The 16,278-nt window shown below is 46.5% G+C and overlaps 1 protein-coding gene across 1 annotated transcript; it reads right to left on the bottom strand.

Annotated features, from left to right (window-relative positions):
• Positions 1-136: 136 nt before the first annotated feature.
• On the bottom strand, positions 137-3,514 carry LOC306929855 (DNA polymerase delta catalytic subunit-like; the record flags this gene model as incomplete). The annotated part of the gene is made up of 1 exon (XM_079510589.1): positions 137-3,514. The coding sequence occupies one exon, from the start codon at positions 3,512-3,514 to the stop codon at positions 137-139; it is 3,378 nt and encodes a 1,125-aa protein (XP_079366715.1).
• Between the last annotated feature and the right edge of the window lie 12,764 nt (positions 3,515-16,278).

Raw genomic sequence — 16,278 nt, 5'->3', positions numbered from 1 at the left:
TTATGTTTCTCTTCAAAATGGGCTGTTCTTACGAGTCCAAGCGTGTATCAGTGTAAGAAAATGGAAATACTCAAGTAAAGAAAAGGTACAGTAGCTCTACTTGAGTAGATGTACTGCTTTCCACCGCTGAAGTCACTCACCACCCGAAGCGAGCGAGCAGCTTGCTCTGGTCCTGCAGGTCTTTCTGGACCTTGGTTCTCATGTAGAAGACAGGACAGTCCCGGCTGGTACAGAGGACGTCTTGGTGGAGGGACCCCTGACAGCGCTGACACTGTGTCCACAGCCTGGCGAAGCGTTCCTCCAGAGCCCTGAGACGAAAGATCTCCTTCTGATACAGCTCAGATTCCTCCTCCTTACAGAAGTCGCACACGGCCACGTCCGTTTTGAGCGCGGTTTTGCAGCCCACGCATGCGCTCCTCTTTTGAGCGAACGCCATCATACCCCCGCGCGAACCATAACTTGACAGAGTTTTACACCGTGTGTGCTCGCCCCTGAACAGAATGCTCTCCGCCTTGGTCTCACCCAGGATGGGCTCAAATATCCTCAGCAGCGGCTTGGAGAGCTGCTGTTCCAGGTAGTACTGAGTGTCGATGGGAATGTTGTTCTCCAGAACATAGATGGGATCCTCGGACTTCATGTAGGCCGCGGCTCCCTTTGCAGCTCTGACCATGACGTAGGGGACGCGGTCGCCCAGCTGAGGGGCGCCGCCAGGGTCCCTCCTCCTCATCCTCTCCGCCAGTTCAACGTGCGCCTGCTTGCCAGCGTACTCCTGGGTGCATCGGGTCAGCTCCTTGCTGATGACCAGCTGGCTGATGTCAACGCGGTTGGTCAGAAGGTCTGAGATGGCCTCTTTGACGCGGGCCACTGCCCCCTGGGGGTCCCGCTCCACCAGGATGCTCCGCAGACACGCACTGACGAGGTTGGCCACCAGAGGGCAGTTGTCTCTGCGGACACTCTCGATGCCCTTGCAGTCCATCTTGTCGTGCGTGTCTGCGCTGGAGGAGAAGGAGAGGCCGGCATATCGCTTCTTGTTCATCAGCAGGTACGGGCAGTAAACGTTCTCAAATTCCATTCTGATCGGAGCGTCAAAGTGGGAGGAGAGCCACTCTGCCGCCTCCCTGCCCACCTCCATGGCTTCCTGAACGGTGGCCACACCCAGCTTCACCATGACAGAGTCCGTGTCACCGTAAATCACATTAGCGTTCGCTCGATGACCGTTGGAGACAGTGTACTTGGACTCTACCAATTGCTTGGTTTTCTCGATCATCTGCCTTCCAAAGCCAGTGACGCTCCGGCAGATCTCTAGGCAGGGCAGCTTGCCCGCCTGAGCGCCTGTGAAGCCATACACGGAGTTGGCGCTGGTCTTCAGGGCCAGCTGCCGGCCGTCCAGCACCTGCTTCCTGAAGGGGTCCGTCTCTTTCTTCATCTCAGCTTTCGCTTTCTTCCTGGCCGTCAGCAGGTTCTCCAGAATCTCAGGAAGAAGTCCCTTCCTCACGGACCTCCTGACAAACCGGTCACCGGTAGGAGTCTGGATGAAGTCGTCTTGGGACAGACCAAGCTCCTCCACGGATCCTTTCTGCAGCAGCAGCGTGGTGTAACACAGGTTGTGAGCCTGCATGACGGACGGATACAAGGAGGAGAAATCTAGCGTAGCGATGGGAACGCTGTAGAAGCCTTTCTGCGGCTCAATAACCGCACCGCCGGTGTAGGACTCCTCGTTTCCCAGCGACTTCACCACAGGCATGACCAGGTCCCGTTTCACTGCCTGCCGCAGCAGCTGGGAGACCACTTTGATCTGCTGCCCCCTGGAGAGCAGGTAGGATAACGGTACACCAGTGACCCGAGCCATCTCCACGTAGTTGATGACACACATCAGCTTGTGCAGCAGACGCAGAGGCAGGTGAGCGTCTTTCAGGCAGTAGACGGCCAAGCGCTGGCGTGTCTGCTCATCGCCATCCTGCAGATCAGTGATGACGGAATATCGGACGTCTTCCTTCTGCTCCTGCAGGAAGTGGGAACTGGCCGCGTTCAGTGTGTATGAGCGGAGTTTGTAGCCCCGTAGGAGCACCTGCAGCAGGTCCAGCTGAATTCGACCCTCCATATTCATGATCCTGTTCTCCCGGCGGCCCGTCTGTTTACTCTGGAAGATGGAGTCTTTCAGGACCGACTTGACGCCTCGCACTCGGCCCAGGTAGGGGAATGTGGCAACCTTCAGAGTGAGCGCCCTGTTTACCAGGTAGGGAAAGTCAAAATTCTGGATGTCATAGCCGGTGACAATGTCGGCGTCCACCGTCCTCACAAACTCTGCCCAGCTCTGCAGGAGCTGTTTCTCCTTGGCGAAGCACAGTACCTGAGCACCTACAATACCCGCGCAGGACTGCAGGGAGAAGACTGTGCGAACAAAGGGCTCCTTCTCTCCTTGTCTCTGCACCACGGACGCTATCTGAATCACAGGGTCTTTGTCCGCCTCCGGGAATATCCCCTTTCTTCCGGTGCACTTGATGTCAAAGCTGAGGATCCTGAGTGGCACAATCCTCTGCCATTCCCCCTCTGCTGGGTGACTGATCACATCCCTCCATCCAACATCCACCTCATACTGACACCAGGTCACTTTCCCTGGGCAGCTGGCACCATCTGTGTCTGCAGAATCGTTACTATCTTCACGCACTTGGTACTTTCCTTTGGGCAGCTCCACCCAGCTGCATCCAACGACATCACAGTCCACCATGAATCTCATTACAAAGTCGACGTTGGCCTCAAAGGGGGCGTAGCTCTGATAGGGGAATTGTCCGAACCTAAAGCCCTGCTCCAGGACTCTCCTGGTCGCGGCCACGAGATGGGGCGTGGCCACGGTAATCCGCAGGAAGTCCCGGATCCCGTTCTTCCCTTGGAAACCGTACATGTTCTCCTTGCGAGTCACGTCCACGGCCAGGACCGCGTGCCAGATGTTATCCTCGTTGTGGCGCATGTCCTTCAACACGGCCGAGTTCAACTCGCATTTGAATTCTCCCAAGTAATCGGCGGTGAAACCACCGGGCGCCGGAACATAAAAGTAAGGTGTGAAACCGTGAACGTGGCAACACACGCTGTTCCCGCCGTCTGTCACGCCGAACATGCGGACGATGGGAACATTTCCCTGCGACTGACCGGACATACCGGCGACAGACGCCCCTATATAGTAGTCCAGGTCGATTTGCTGAAAAACCAGTGTGTCGGAAGCAGGGTCTAGTGAAGGGGCATGAGGCCGCCTCCAGTGAGGGCTGACATCTGCAGAGTAGAGGTCGTTTACGGGAATGACACCATGACCACCCGCCTGTCCTTCTCCCCTGTCTTCAGTGTCCATCTCTGCTTCTTCAAACATTGCCAGTTCCCCTTCAAATCCAGACGGGCCGTTCTCCCATTCACCCCCCACTTTGGGGTGCTTGGCATGGGGTTCACCCTTCAATGGAGCCCTGGTGCGTCTGCGACGGGGGCCTGATGAAGGGTGGATGTCAGGCGAAGTGGTGGCCTCCATGGCTCTGATACTTGGGAGGTTTGTCTGAGCACAGTTTCAGCGTAGTCATCTATCTATATATCTATCTATCTATCTATCTATCTATCTATCTGAAAAATAGCTTTGGGATTCAAGATCAGTTTGCTGGTTGATTAAACACTCGCTGCAGTGGTGTCCAATAACCATAACCCCATTGATATCTTGCCAATGAGAACTACAGACGTTCTCAATGAATCACAGTTCTGTATTTCCCCCAATGTCTGAAGAAGAGTTGAGTCGCTGGTCCACCCCAAGGTTGCTGGTCCAATAGTATGTTTATCACAAGCATGTGTTTTCCCCTTCATACTGTGCCTAGCAGTATGCGTATCACTGTCATCACGCTCATGTCACTATGACTCAGTTATAGTCGTCACGGCATCAGATGCAAACAACCCAGAAAAATCACTACCATATATGAAGTTTCGATTTTTGGTATTCGTGACCAAATATGGCAGCTGTGAATGAACTCCCAATATTGTGGAAAACCTCTTATTGTGGTCAACCCTAAGTGAAATCCTCTCGAACACTATGGGCCCTCTGTTGCGTGGCGCTTCATGCCTAATCTTTTTAGGCATGTTTTAATACTTAAAAAAAAACATTTAAAAATAGTTAAAATAGTCAGTTCTTGTTGTAACAGGGCACTCAGATGGGGCGTCTCGGTCTCGGTGACTTAGCAGTGATGATGGGGATGATGGCGTTACATCATATGATGTATCTCATTGGTGGAGCTCACTATACTACCATGGTTTTGTTGATTAATTTGGTCCTCGAAATGCAGCACACAGAAGTAGAGCTGTTGGCGTGAAATCCAGCGGCACTTCAGAGCATATAGCAGCAAACATCTGTGCAGACGTCTCAGAGGTCAGTCATGGTGATCTGCAGCGTTTGACTCCGTCCGTCTTAATCTTCTGAAGTCTGCCTGCAAACAGCCTCTCCAGGGAGTGTTAGAGAGGCAGGGGCTGAAATCCCGTAAGAGGGCCCTTTTGGACAAAAATAGCGAAAATACTCTCTTGTAGCTTGTAGATCTGCTATTTCCGGGGTGCAACCCAACACTCTTTTTCTATACCGGAGATGTGGTGTAACGACATGGATTTCGAAACAAATTTGTTCAACGCAAAATGCTGCGTTCCGAGTTCAGGAGACATCGGAAAAAAGCAATTATCCTGAATGCATTTCAGGATAAATGCTGCATTCGTTGTCTGGAGAGGGCAAGCCCCCTTTGATGTCTATAGTGTGCACGTCCCTGAGCCTCTCTGTTCTCCAGCAGCAGGCTGCCTGCCTTCATCAGCACCAGGGGGTCTGGAGTCATGACCTCCGGCCGGAGAGAAGGTCAGGTTGAACAGAGCATGTAGGGTCCATCCCAAACCTTCCTAGCCCACTGTTCCATAAGCGCTGCGCTGATTCCTGCAGCAATGCTGTCGTGCCGATAAACACGGTAAAGCACACCCTGGTGGGTCTTAGATTATTGTAAAAATCACACTCGTGTGAAGTGAGGGGCGCCGCGAGGTCAGTATTTATATCAGCCAGATGATGTTTTACGTTGTCATTTAGTGCCCTAAATAAACATTAAAGTTCACAGACTTGGCTGGCACAAATGTCATTACATCATAATTTACCCTAAACGGCCCAGGCCGGCCCAACAGTCAGAGCACATATATCCAGCCTAGGTGTCGCGGGTTCGAGTCCCGATCCCGACAACCTTTGCTGCGTGTCTTCCCCCCCCATCTCTCTCCCCGTTTCCTGTCAACCTACTGTGATCTATCAATAAAGGCAAAAGGGCCCAAAAATATCTTTAAATGTTAACAAGTAGACTTGGCTGGCACAAATTACATCATCATTTGCCCTAAACAAACAGTAAAGTCCATAGACTTGACAAATACCTTGTGCACGCTTGCAAGATTAGCTGCAGACAGATAAATACACAAACACAGAGACAAGGTGAAAACATAACCTCCACTTCAGCCCGGTAGAGATATACGGTATAATATGGTCTTCTTTGTGAAGACGTCATTGCACAGTTCTGACGTCATACATTGTGCCAGGAGTATAAAAACTCTTGACTCACATTCTGAAGGAGTCATTTCCGGGTAGCCTATAATACTACTGCTAAACAGAGCACACCACCACGAACTGCGGCTGCAGTCTACAGTACTTCAGACATGGATTCAGAACTGGGTTCATTTGCTGAGTTTCCAATCACAGCTAAGCATGAGTGCCCGTGCGAGTACGAGTGCACGTGTGAGCACGTCTGCCCGTGCAAGTATGAGTGCATGTGCGAGAACGAGTGCCTGTCCACGTGCGAGTGCACGTGTGAGCACGAGTGCATATGTGAGCACGAGTGCCCGTGCGAGTACGAGTGCAGGTGCGAGAATGTAACGATGAGTAACGATCACCTCAAATATCTCCCCTATATCGTCGGTCTATGTGAGGAGGATGACTACTCGATAGATAGTGAGACTGGATTTAGACCACCTCTGGAGACATTATATGAGGAAGACGAGGAAGATGACGAGGCCTCCGTCAGCAGCCCAGCAGCGACTGCGTCACAGAAACCCGTACATGAGGTGGTTCCGGTGGCTGACCGCAGTCCTGAAAGCCACAGTCAATCTGAACCTCTTCCAGAGATGGCTATCGACATGGTGCCTGTTATGGTCCCCGCGGAGTTCCGCTCTTCACAGCAGATTTCGTTGAAGGGGGAAGTCATGAGCTTTCTACATAAAGAGCTGGAGGAAGAGGACGCGGTTAAGCAAAAGGATGTCTGTGACGGCGGCCCAGTCCCCTCGTCGCCGCGGACCGCTATCAACTCAGAGAATGGTCATCTGACCTCACAGCCAGATGGCATGAGGCAACCAGTGAAAAAGTCAAAGGGGAAGAAGTTCAGGAAGCTCATCAGGAAAGCACTGGCTGCCTTTAGCAAATTATCACCCAAAAAAATCAAACAACCTAAATGATGACCTTTACTTGAGTATTGATTCACAAGACTTCTCTCACGACAACATGCTGCAGACACTGGTGCCACATGATGGTTGGAAATGGCCCTTAGAGTTAGACACTTTGTGGAGGTCAGTCCATAGTGGATAATGGTTTTTTTGTCCTTTTGTCCATTTGACCTCGATTGTAATGAAATGTTTTGAGAAATCTGTAGTGTCCCTGCTCAAGAGGGAAGTTGAGCTAATCTTAGACAAAGTACATGTCAATTTTCTTATAAGCATGAGCGCAGCACTGAAGACGCCATCCAGTATTTTTGCACGTTATCTCCAAACAACGCAAGTGTCAACACTATCCTGATTAGATGGTTTTATTATTTTTTAACCTATTGGGACACAGCATGTGAAAGTCAATGGGATACTGTCAGAAATCAAAGCGCAGTACAGCTGGTCTCACCTACTGAACACTCTACTACTATGTTATGACTATTGTAGTATATGCTGATGATACTGTGATTTTGAGCCACCTACACGAGGACAGAATACCAGGAGACTCCGTCAGGCGGTTGTGCACCAGATATTGCAGGGGTGGAGGTCAAGAGGCCCTTGAAGAGATTTTGAATGCCTATATCTAACACTTTGGCGAAGAGAATTGGCATAGACAGAAGAAGCAGTCCGAGTACAGTACAGTAACCCAACTAAGTTTTACCAAGAATAGAGGGTTTAAGAGGTTAAGCTCACGCCGCGCACAGAGCACTGGCATCCTTGAGGCAACTGGGATTCAGATAATTACTGAATACCACTGGACAAAGATAGGAGGAATACTATATTTAACTCATCCATTTCTTTTTTTTTTATAAAGCCTTTTTTTTTTCTTTGAGTGCTTCACACATAAATAATAAATAAATAATGGAAACACATTTTTGTTTTGGATTTGCACTGTTTAATATATATTATATTAATTCTTCCTTGTTGTCTAACGTCCTGCTAGTCTTACATCATTGCCCCTATTAATTATCACCATTGTTTTATGGTTAATATATAATAAGTAAGTAAGGCTTACCGAGCCACGAGGCCCATAGGACAGGAGCCTATCTCCTGTTTCTGTAGCGTGAGGCAGCTTGGTGTACATGCACGGACACTGTAACTACAATGCACTGAGCTGGTGGTAAATATAATGGTTTGTTTATTTGTCCTTTGGTTTGTTCTCATTTGCGTTTGGTTTTAACTACGGTTTGTGTAAAGCAGTTTGAATTTGCCCGTTGTTGAAATGTGATATACAAATAAAACGTACCTTGCCTATACTACTTCATTGTTAGTCCCTATTACTAGGTTTACACAGTGGTGTAAAGTAACTAATTACTCAAGTATTTTGGCTTTATATTATATTTTCAATTTTGAACTTGTACTTTGACTCAATACATATTTAATACAGGAATACAATTGCAGTAACATTGCAGTATTGCTACTTTTACTTACAGTAAGTAAAGCATTGTAGAGAGTACATCTTCCATCTCTGGGTTTACTCACTGTACTGTCAGCTGTCCAGCAGTGCAAATATAAGGCCTGAGGCCTACCATTGCGTGGCACATCTATGCACGGAATGTCTATGTTCACAGGCTTCTGTGTGCGGCCTAGAGGGCATCTGAGCATGCGCGGCACTACAAGTCTTACACTAAATGCGTTCGGGAAACCCAGCCAATGCCTCTATGTATACATGTACAGGTATGTAATCTGAAACCTACCTTTATTACGTTACGTTACGTCACCATCGAGAGCCAGTTATACCCTGGCATTGGTACATATCTTCATTACGTCACTCTCACATCATGCAGCCACGGCATACGCATCGGAGCACCGGACAAACAACTTTACTTGCGCGCTCGGCTTGCGCAAGTAACTAGAAATGCACTCTGTCGAGATGCCAACTTGCGCTTTGCAAGTTGGCCTACTTGTGCGCGAGCAGAGCACGCAACTTACCCTGACTCCTGTCAACTTACCGCCCCTCCCTCTTTAAAATATAACAAATAAAGACGAAACCCATAAACAAACATAATAAAAAATAATAGTTACGTCATCAGCCAATCCCTGATTGGCCGAGCAAACCCACCGACATACGCAGCAAGCTGCCAACTTGCGCTCTGATTGGCCGAGTGACGCCACCAAAAAGACACAATCCCTGATTGGATTGGCCGATCAGCGACGCCACCAAAAATACACAATCCCTGATTGGCCGAGGGGACCACCAAAGATTCACAATCCCTGATTGGCTGAGGTAGTCACTGACATACGCATCCGAAAACAGTTTAGATCCATTTAAGTCACAATAGAAGGATTAATTTATGTTATGTTGATGTGGATGGATTGTTCAAATGTAAATTGATGCAATGATGTAGATTAATCATGACATCAATTTAAAAGTTTAAGTGCGTGTGTGTGTGTGTGTGTGTGTGTGTGTGTGTGTGTGTGTGTGTGTGTGTGTGTGTGTGTGTGTGTGTGCGTGTGCGTGTGCGTGCGTGCGTGGGTGGGTGTGTTTCCTGTATTAGAAACATATTTGGCCATTATGTTCTGTTGGCCAACAGGTCACTAGAGTTCTAGAACTAGTGAGTGTATTTGACATCTGCTACCATAGCAACCATGACATCTTCAATACTCACAAACTTTGGAGAATTTGGGAATAAATGAATGTGTCAGCCATGCACTTACCCATAAGTATAGATGCACCTCTGTTCACATTTTAAAATAGCAAAGTTTACTTTGTGAAATGAAGAAACGTTTAATTTCCACAGCAACGACAAAAAGATCTGGAAGCGGTCTATCTCCATCAACTCGCGGTCTATCTCCATCATCTCGCGGTCTATCTCCATCATCTCGCGGTCTATCTCCATCATCTCGCGGTCTATCTCCATCATCTAAAGTCCAGAATGAAAGGACCTTCACCTTGGAGAAGCCGCGGAAAGCATTATTCAAAGGAGAAGACAAGCCCCTACGCAAAGCCATAGAAGAGATCAACAAGAAGTTCATTAAAAGGAAAGAATGGAAACAAATGAAAGATACATTGACTGAAAAGCAGAAATCGCAAGAAGAGAAGATTAAGGACATGGAGTTTGAGAAGAAAAGGAGGTCTGAGGTGATTAACATCCTCAAGGGGGAGAAGAAGGAGTCCAAGAAGAAATGGGAGAACCGGGTCCAGAAAATGGAAGAAGATATTAAAGGCAAAGACAAAGAGAGGAAGGGGGAGAAAAAGAAATTTGAGGTGGAGAGAGCGGAACTAATTAGAGAAAGACATGCACTGTCACAAAGGTATTACCAAGTATCTCACGAAAAACTGTCTCTGTTACAAAAGTTGAACTCTGCAGAGCAGAAGAATGGAGTCATGAATAACATGATGAAGACAACCGAGATGAAGATTGCGAGGATAGAACAGAGGTTTAAAGAGATGGAGGATGAGAGGAGGAAGGAGAGGAGGAAATGGGAGGAGGAGAGAGTCCAGCTTTCTAGAGACAAAGAGGACTTGTCCAAAAAAATCCTCTCCTCCGTGCTTAAAAGTGACACCATGAAGACCAGGATGAAAGACGACAAGGTGCCGGTAAAGGACGTGAAGATTAGAGACATGCAAGACGACAGGAAGGGGCATCGGAAGAAATGGGAGGTGGAGAAAGTCCAACTGTCTAAAGAGAAACAGGATTTGTCACAAAGGTTCCACGATCTGATTAAAGAAAAACAAGCTCTGTCACAACAGCTCCAGTCGGCAGAGCAGAAATATAAAGACATGAATCGCAATACAAGGACGACGGAGGACAGGGTCCGGAAAATGGAGGAGTGGATTAAATACTTGGAAGAGGAGAGGATCGAGAATAGCAAGCTTTGGGAGGAAGAGAGATTCCAACTTATCAGAGAAAAAGACGACTCATTACAGAGGTTCCTCTCCATCGAGGACAACAACGAGCACATCAAGAGCAAGATGAAGACGACAGAAATCACGGCCTTGGATAAGGACGAGTGGATTAAAAGCTTGCGGAGAGAGATGACAGAGGAGAGGAATAAATGGGAGGTAGAGAAAATGCAACTGTCGACAGAAAAAGAGGCTCTGGCACAGAATCTCATCTCCTCAGAGCAAAGGCACGAGAACATGAGAACAGAATTGATAACGACGGTCCCGAAAATGGAAGAGACGATTGAACACATGGAGGAGGAGAGGAGGGAGGAGAGGAGGAGATGGGAGGAGGAGAGACTCCAACTCGTGAGAGAAAACGAGGACTTATCACGCAAGTCCTTCTCCACCGAGCAGAACAGCGTCAACATCAGGGAGGAGAGGAGGAGATGGGAGGAGGAGAGACTCCAACTCGTGAGAGAAAACGAGGACTTGTCACGCAGGTTCTTCTCCGCCGAGCAGAACAGCGTCAACATCATGGAGGAGAGGAGGGAGGAGAGGAAGAAATGGGAGGAGGAGAGACTCCAACTCGTGAGAGAAAACGAGGACTTGTCCCGCAAGTTCTTCTCCGTCGAGCAGAACAGTGTCAACATCATGGAGGAGGAGAGGCGGAGATGGGAGGAGGAAAGACTCCAACTCGTGAGAGAAAACGAGGACTTGTCACGCAGGTTCTTCTCCGCCGAGCAGAACAGCGTCAACATCATGGAGGAGAGGAGGGAGGAGAGGAAGAAATGGGAGGAGGAGAGACTCCAACTCGTGAGAGAAAACGAGGACTTGTCACGCAAGTCCTTCTCCATCGAGCAGAACAGCGTCAACATCAGGGAGGAGAGGAGGAGATGGGAGGAGGAGAGACTTCAACTTGTGAGAGAAAGCGAGGACTTGTCACGCAAGTTCTTCTCCGCCGAGCAGAACAGCGTCAACATCATGGAGGAGAGGAGGGAGGAGAGGAAGAAATGGGAGGAGGAGAGACTCCAACTCCTGAGAGAAAACGAGGACTTGTCACGCAAGTTCTTCTCCGCCGAGCAGAACAGCGTCAACATCAAGGATGAGATGAGGATGACAGAGACCAAGGTCCAGAGAATGGAATCCATGATGAAAATCAATGAGGACGCGAGGGAGGAGAAGAAGAAATGGGAGGAGGAGAAAATCCAACTGACCAAAGAAAAGGAGGCTTTGGCACGGAAAGTCCTTTCCTCAGAGCAGAAGACTGAGAACTTGACAAACGATTTGAAGGCGACGGTCCTGGAACTGGAAGACAGGATTAAAGGTATGGAGGACGAGAGGGCCGACGAGAGAAGTAAATGGTCAGAGGACAAGAGGAAATGGGACGGGGAGAAGACCCAACTGTCAAGAGATAAACAGTCTTTGGTGCAACTCCTCTCTCCGGTGCAGCATGATGAGTTCGGTAGGAGAGAGGTTTCAATCTCTGAGCTCACACTGGACCCAAACACAGCACACAAAAACCTCACTCTGTCTGACAACAACAGAAAGGTGACGCGTGTTAGAGAGAATCAGGCATATCCGGAACATCAGGACAGATTTGATTCCTGGGAACAGGTTGTATGTAAGGAGGGTCTGACCGGATGCTATTACTGGGACGTAGAGTGGAGTGGAAGGGTTTCTATATCAGTGACATACAGAGGAATCAACAGGAAAGGATTGGGTGGTGACTGTGGTTTGGGATTCAATGACAGGTCATGGAGTCTGGAATGTTATGAAGTTTGTCATTGTAAAAGGTACAGTATTCGGCACAATAAGAAAATAACTAAAGTCCCTTTCTATCCCTCTATCTCCAACAGAATTGGAGTGTATCTGGACTGGGATGCTGGCACTCTGAAATTCTACAGAGTTTGTCCTGACTCACGGACACACCTATTCACCATCCAGACAACATTCACTGAACCCCTCTACCCTGGGTTCATGTTTGGTTCTGACTCCTCAGTGACTATGTATCAATTAGAGGAGTTACATTAGTATCATGTGTCCTGGAGGAACACGCGCTGCTGCTGAAATGAAATTCCTTGTGTAGCTCCATGCATTTTTTTTCCACATATGGCCTGGACCAGCATTTGGTGCCTCCTGTCGGCATTCCTGAAATTGCAGATATTAAGAAAATGCGTTTGTTTTTTTTCCAATGTGTTTTTTTGTTTGATCATACATGCTGAAGATCAGTTTTGTGGTCAGTAAATATAGTTAAAATCTGTCATTTGAGTCTGCTGGAGGCAGAACCGCTGCATTATTTTCATGTTTGGTTTTGTTGCCATCTATTGCAATCTACAATTACAATTTAGGCATTTAGCAGACGCTCTTTATCCATAAGCTTCTTAAAGCTGCACTATGTAACTTTCCTCATCGTTTCCTGCGCAAGTCCTGACATTTTTACCACAGATCAGAGCCTGCCTGTTTGCTCAGGGGAGAAATTGACCATCAGGTTAAAATGTGTGCCTGATCTTGGTCTAGGAGGTGAAAAATGACCTTGTGCTTGATCTAAATGTCTCAATAGAAGAGCAGGGAGACAAAAGGTTATATTTATATTTGTATCATACTACCATACAGACTGGATAAAATTACATTTTATTATTAAAAGATAAAGTGGAGAGGGAATTCTGGAACACTCTGGTGGAGCTGTTGCCCCCGCAACCCGACTGCGGATAAGGGGTTGAAGATGGATGGATGGATGAAAAAGAAATTGCTTTACTTGAAAGTAAGCAAGGTAAACAAATTGTGTGTACTTTGAATGCCGAAAGACAGTGACTCTGTATTCTACGATCTTATTAACCCATTTTGACCTGAGATCAGACAGTTTTCTGAAAAAGCTATGTTTCTGTGTCAGTCGTTCTTCGATTTTTCAAAAATAGCAGATCTACAAGCTCGTAGCGCGCCACTCGGTGGTGCGCTATGAGCTTGTAGATCTGCTATTTTTCAATAGCTAAAGCATAACATGCAGTAATGCTAACACCAAAATGGGACCAAGAATAAAGCGTCACAATATAATATAAAAAAAAATGTCATCTGTACATTGAAACTATAGAAACTATTGGATGCCATCAGCTAAACAAATACACCTAGCATCTGTCTAAATTACATCTAAATTAATACATTAAATTCATAAACGGGTTTTATGCAAGGGTTTTTTTAACCCTTGCATAAGAATGTCGTGCATGGTTGTGAAGGCTATAAGTCCACGGTTCCCAAAGTGGGTTCCAGGGACTCACAGGGGTCCTTGAGGGAGTTCCAGGGGGTCCCCAGCTAAATGATAGTTTGGAACCAAATGGACCCTTATGGGTCTGTAACTCAAATGGAACCAATGGTTCCATTTGTACACTCTCAGAGTTAAATTAACTTTGATTTTACAATAATACATTGGGTTCCCAGAGGTAGAAATACCATTAAATGGGGGTCCGCTCCGTAGCCTAATGCATGTCAAACTGAGGGTCCTTGAAGTTAAAATGATTGAGAATAGGACTATCTCACAGCCCCCTTTCCACGCCCACTTCCGGTAGATAGTGGTGTCATTTAACATTAGGCATTACCACTTTTTTTCTCTGGAGAATCTAAGTACATTTCCTAATGTTAAAATGTCAAAGACCGATAATAATATGAAGAAAACACAATGGTATTACAACTCAAATAAGTAGAATAAACCTTACCTTTACAAAACGGTAGTTTGTGGCTTGTGAAAATACCTCTTTTAACATGGAAGCCTATGGACCGCAAAAAAAATAACACCACTATCAACAAAAGGGGGGCGTAAAAAGGGGGCGGGGAAATGCTGTGAGATATAGGCCTATCACTGCTAGAGTCGGAAAAATGTCCTCTTATGGGGGTCCCTGGCACATCTTTTAAAATGGGGTCCGTGGGCTAATTAGTGTCAATATGGGGGTCCTTGACATGAAAAAGTTTGGGAACCACTGGTCCAACGTGCAGTCTGAAGAGGTGAGTCTTCAGAGTGGCAACAAATTAATTTATTTAACCTTTATTTAATTAACCAAAGCTACATTGAGACTAAAGTCAATTTTATAAGTGTGAACTGGCCAACGCTTTGCCAGAATGAGAAATACAAGACAATACAAATGACATTAGCAACCATAAAATTAACTTTGAATAACTTTTGAAAGCGGTACCACGGCCCAAAAAATAAATAAATCGAAACAAGCCCCCGATTGTAGTCCATTGTACTCAATTCATCATCAGCCATAGAGCTCAAGGGAAAGGATGCAATGGAATTACGAGGGAGGGCGAGCTCCAAAAGTGGTCTTTGGCATGCCACTCTACAAAAAGTGGTATATTTGAAAAGCACGCAGCATTTTCAATGGTAACTGGGCCCCAGAGAACATTGTGCACTCTTTACATTTGTATTTATATATTTGATTTGATAGTTAGGCCTACATTTCACAAATCTCACATCTCACGAATTAGAGCATATCTGTCTTTAGACAATGCCAAAACGCTGATCCATGCCTTTGTCTTCTCTCGACTTGACTATTATTGCAATGTCCTTTTTTCTGGCCTACCAAAGAAAACAACCGACAGATTGCAACTTGTCCAAAATGTGGCAGCTAGAGTTTTAACTAAAACTAAGATGAGAGATCACATTACTCCGGTTTTAGCCTCACTACACTGGCTCCCAGGGTGGTTTTTAGGATTGATTTTTAAATTATTTTACTCGTTTTACTTTATAAATGGTAAATGGTAAATGGTGCATTTATATAGCGCCTTTATCCAAGGCGCTTTACATAGATTGTGCATTACATTCACCCATTCACACACACATGATCCATACACCGTTTGCGGCGGAAGCCATGCAAGGTACCAACCAGCACATCGGGAGCAATTTGGGGTTCAGTGTCTTGCTCAAGGACACTTCGACATGTAGACAGGAGGAGCCGGGATTCGAACCGCCGACCCATGGATCATTGGATGACCTGCTCTACCTCTTGAGCCACAGTCGCCCCTTATAAAGCTCTTAATGGTTTTGCACCTTCTTATCTCCAGGATTGCTTGCTTAGATATGTCCCTAACATATTGACAGATGCTGGGCTTCTCCCCCTGTCCCCTCAGAGGGGGGAGAACCAAGGAAAATCAGGCTCTACTGACCCCATCGGGTATCCAGCGAAGAGGGCTCTCCTTCGGGCTCGAGCGCCCCCCTCAGGTCCTCCACTGCTGGCCTATTCGAACTCCCTAAAAAGGTGGCTACTAAGAAATATGGTGAGACTTTCTGCTTCTATGGGCCACCGGCCTGGAATAAACATACCGGTAAACTACCTGACTACAACTCAGACATGCACCCTCTATAGACATCTTAAAACTCACCTCTTCACTCTTGCTTTTAGTTGAGTTTTAAAATCTCTGTTCTTATTTTTGTACCACTGTCCTTGCCTGATTTGCCACTGTTGTATGATCTTTGCTATTGTCCTATTGTTTTAACTGCTTGCCTATTTTAATGCGGTTTTTATTATTTTTGTTCTGCTCTGTAAAGCACTGCTCTGTAAAGCACAGGTGCTATATAAATACAGTTTATTATTATTATTATTATTATTATTATTATTATCTTACAAACAAGGGGCAAAATATAATATTTTTAATTACATTTAATGCCCAATATTTCCACAAATGCTATAAATTGCTGCAAAAATGAAATAAAATCATGTATAGCCTGGCCCTACATTACACTTTCGACTATTTTCTAACGCATAGGGCTGCATTAATTTTTTTAAAATTTTACATTAAAAATAAATCAAATGTAGATGCCCATACTGGACCTGTAGTGTAGGCTATCCTTTTCAAATAGCCAAGACTGTTTTGACCCCCCAGGGGGCGCTGCGGGACTCTCATTCCTCTGAATCCACGCCCTGTGTAAAATTAAATTATCTCTTGCCTGGGAG

Source organism: Electrona antarctica (assembly GCF_951216825.1).
Source record: "Electrona antarctica genome assembly, chromosome: 9".
Taxonomy (NCBI): Eukaryota; Metazoa; Chordata; class Actinopteri; order Myctophiformes; family Myctophidae; genus Electrona; species Electrona antarctica.
This window is presented reverse-complemented; position numbering and strand designations above follow the sequence as displayed.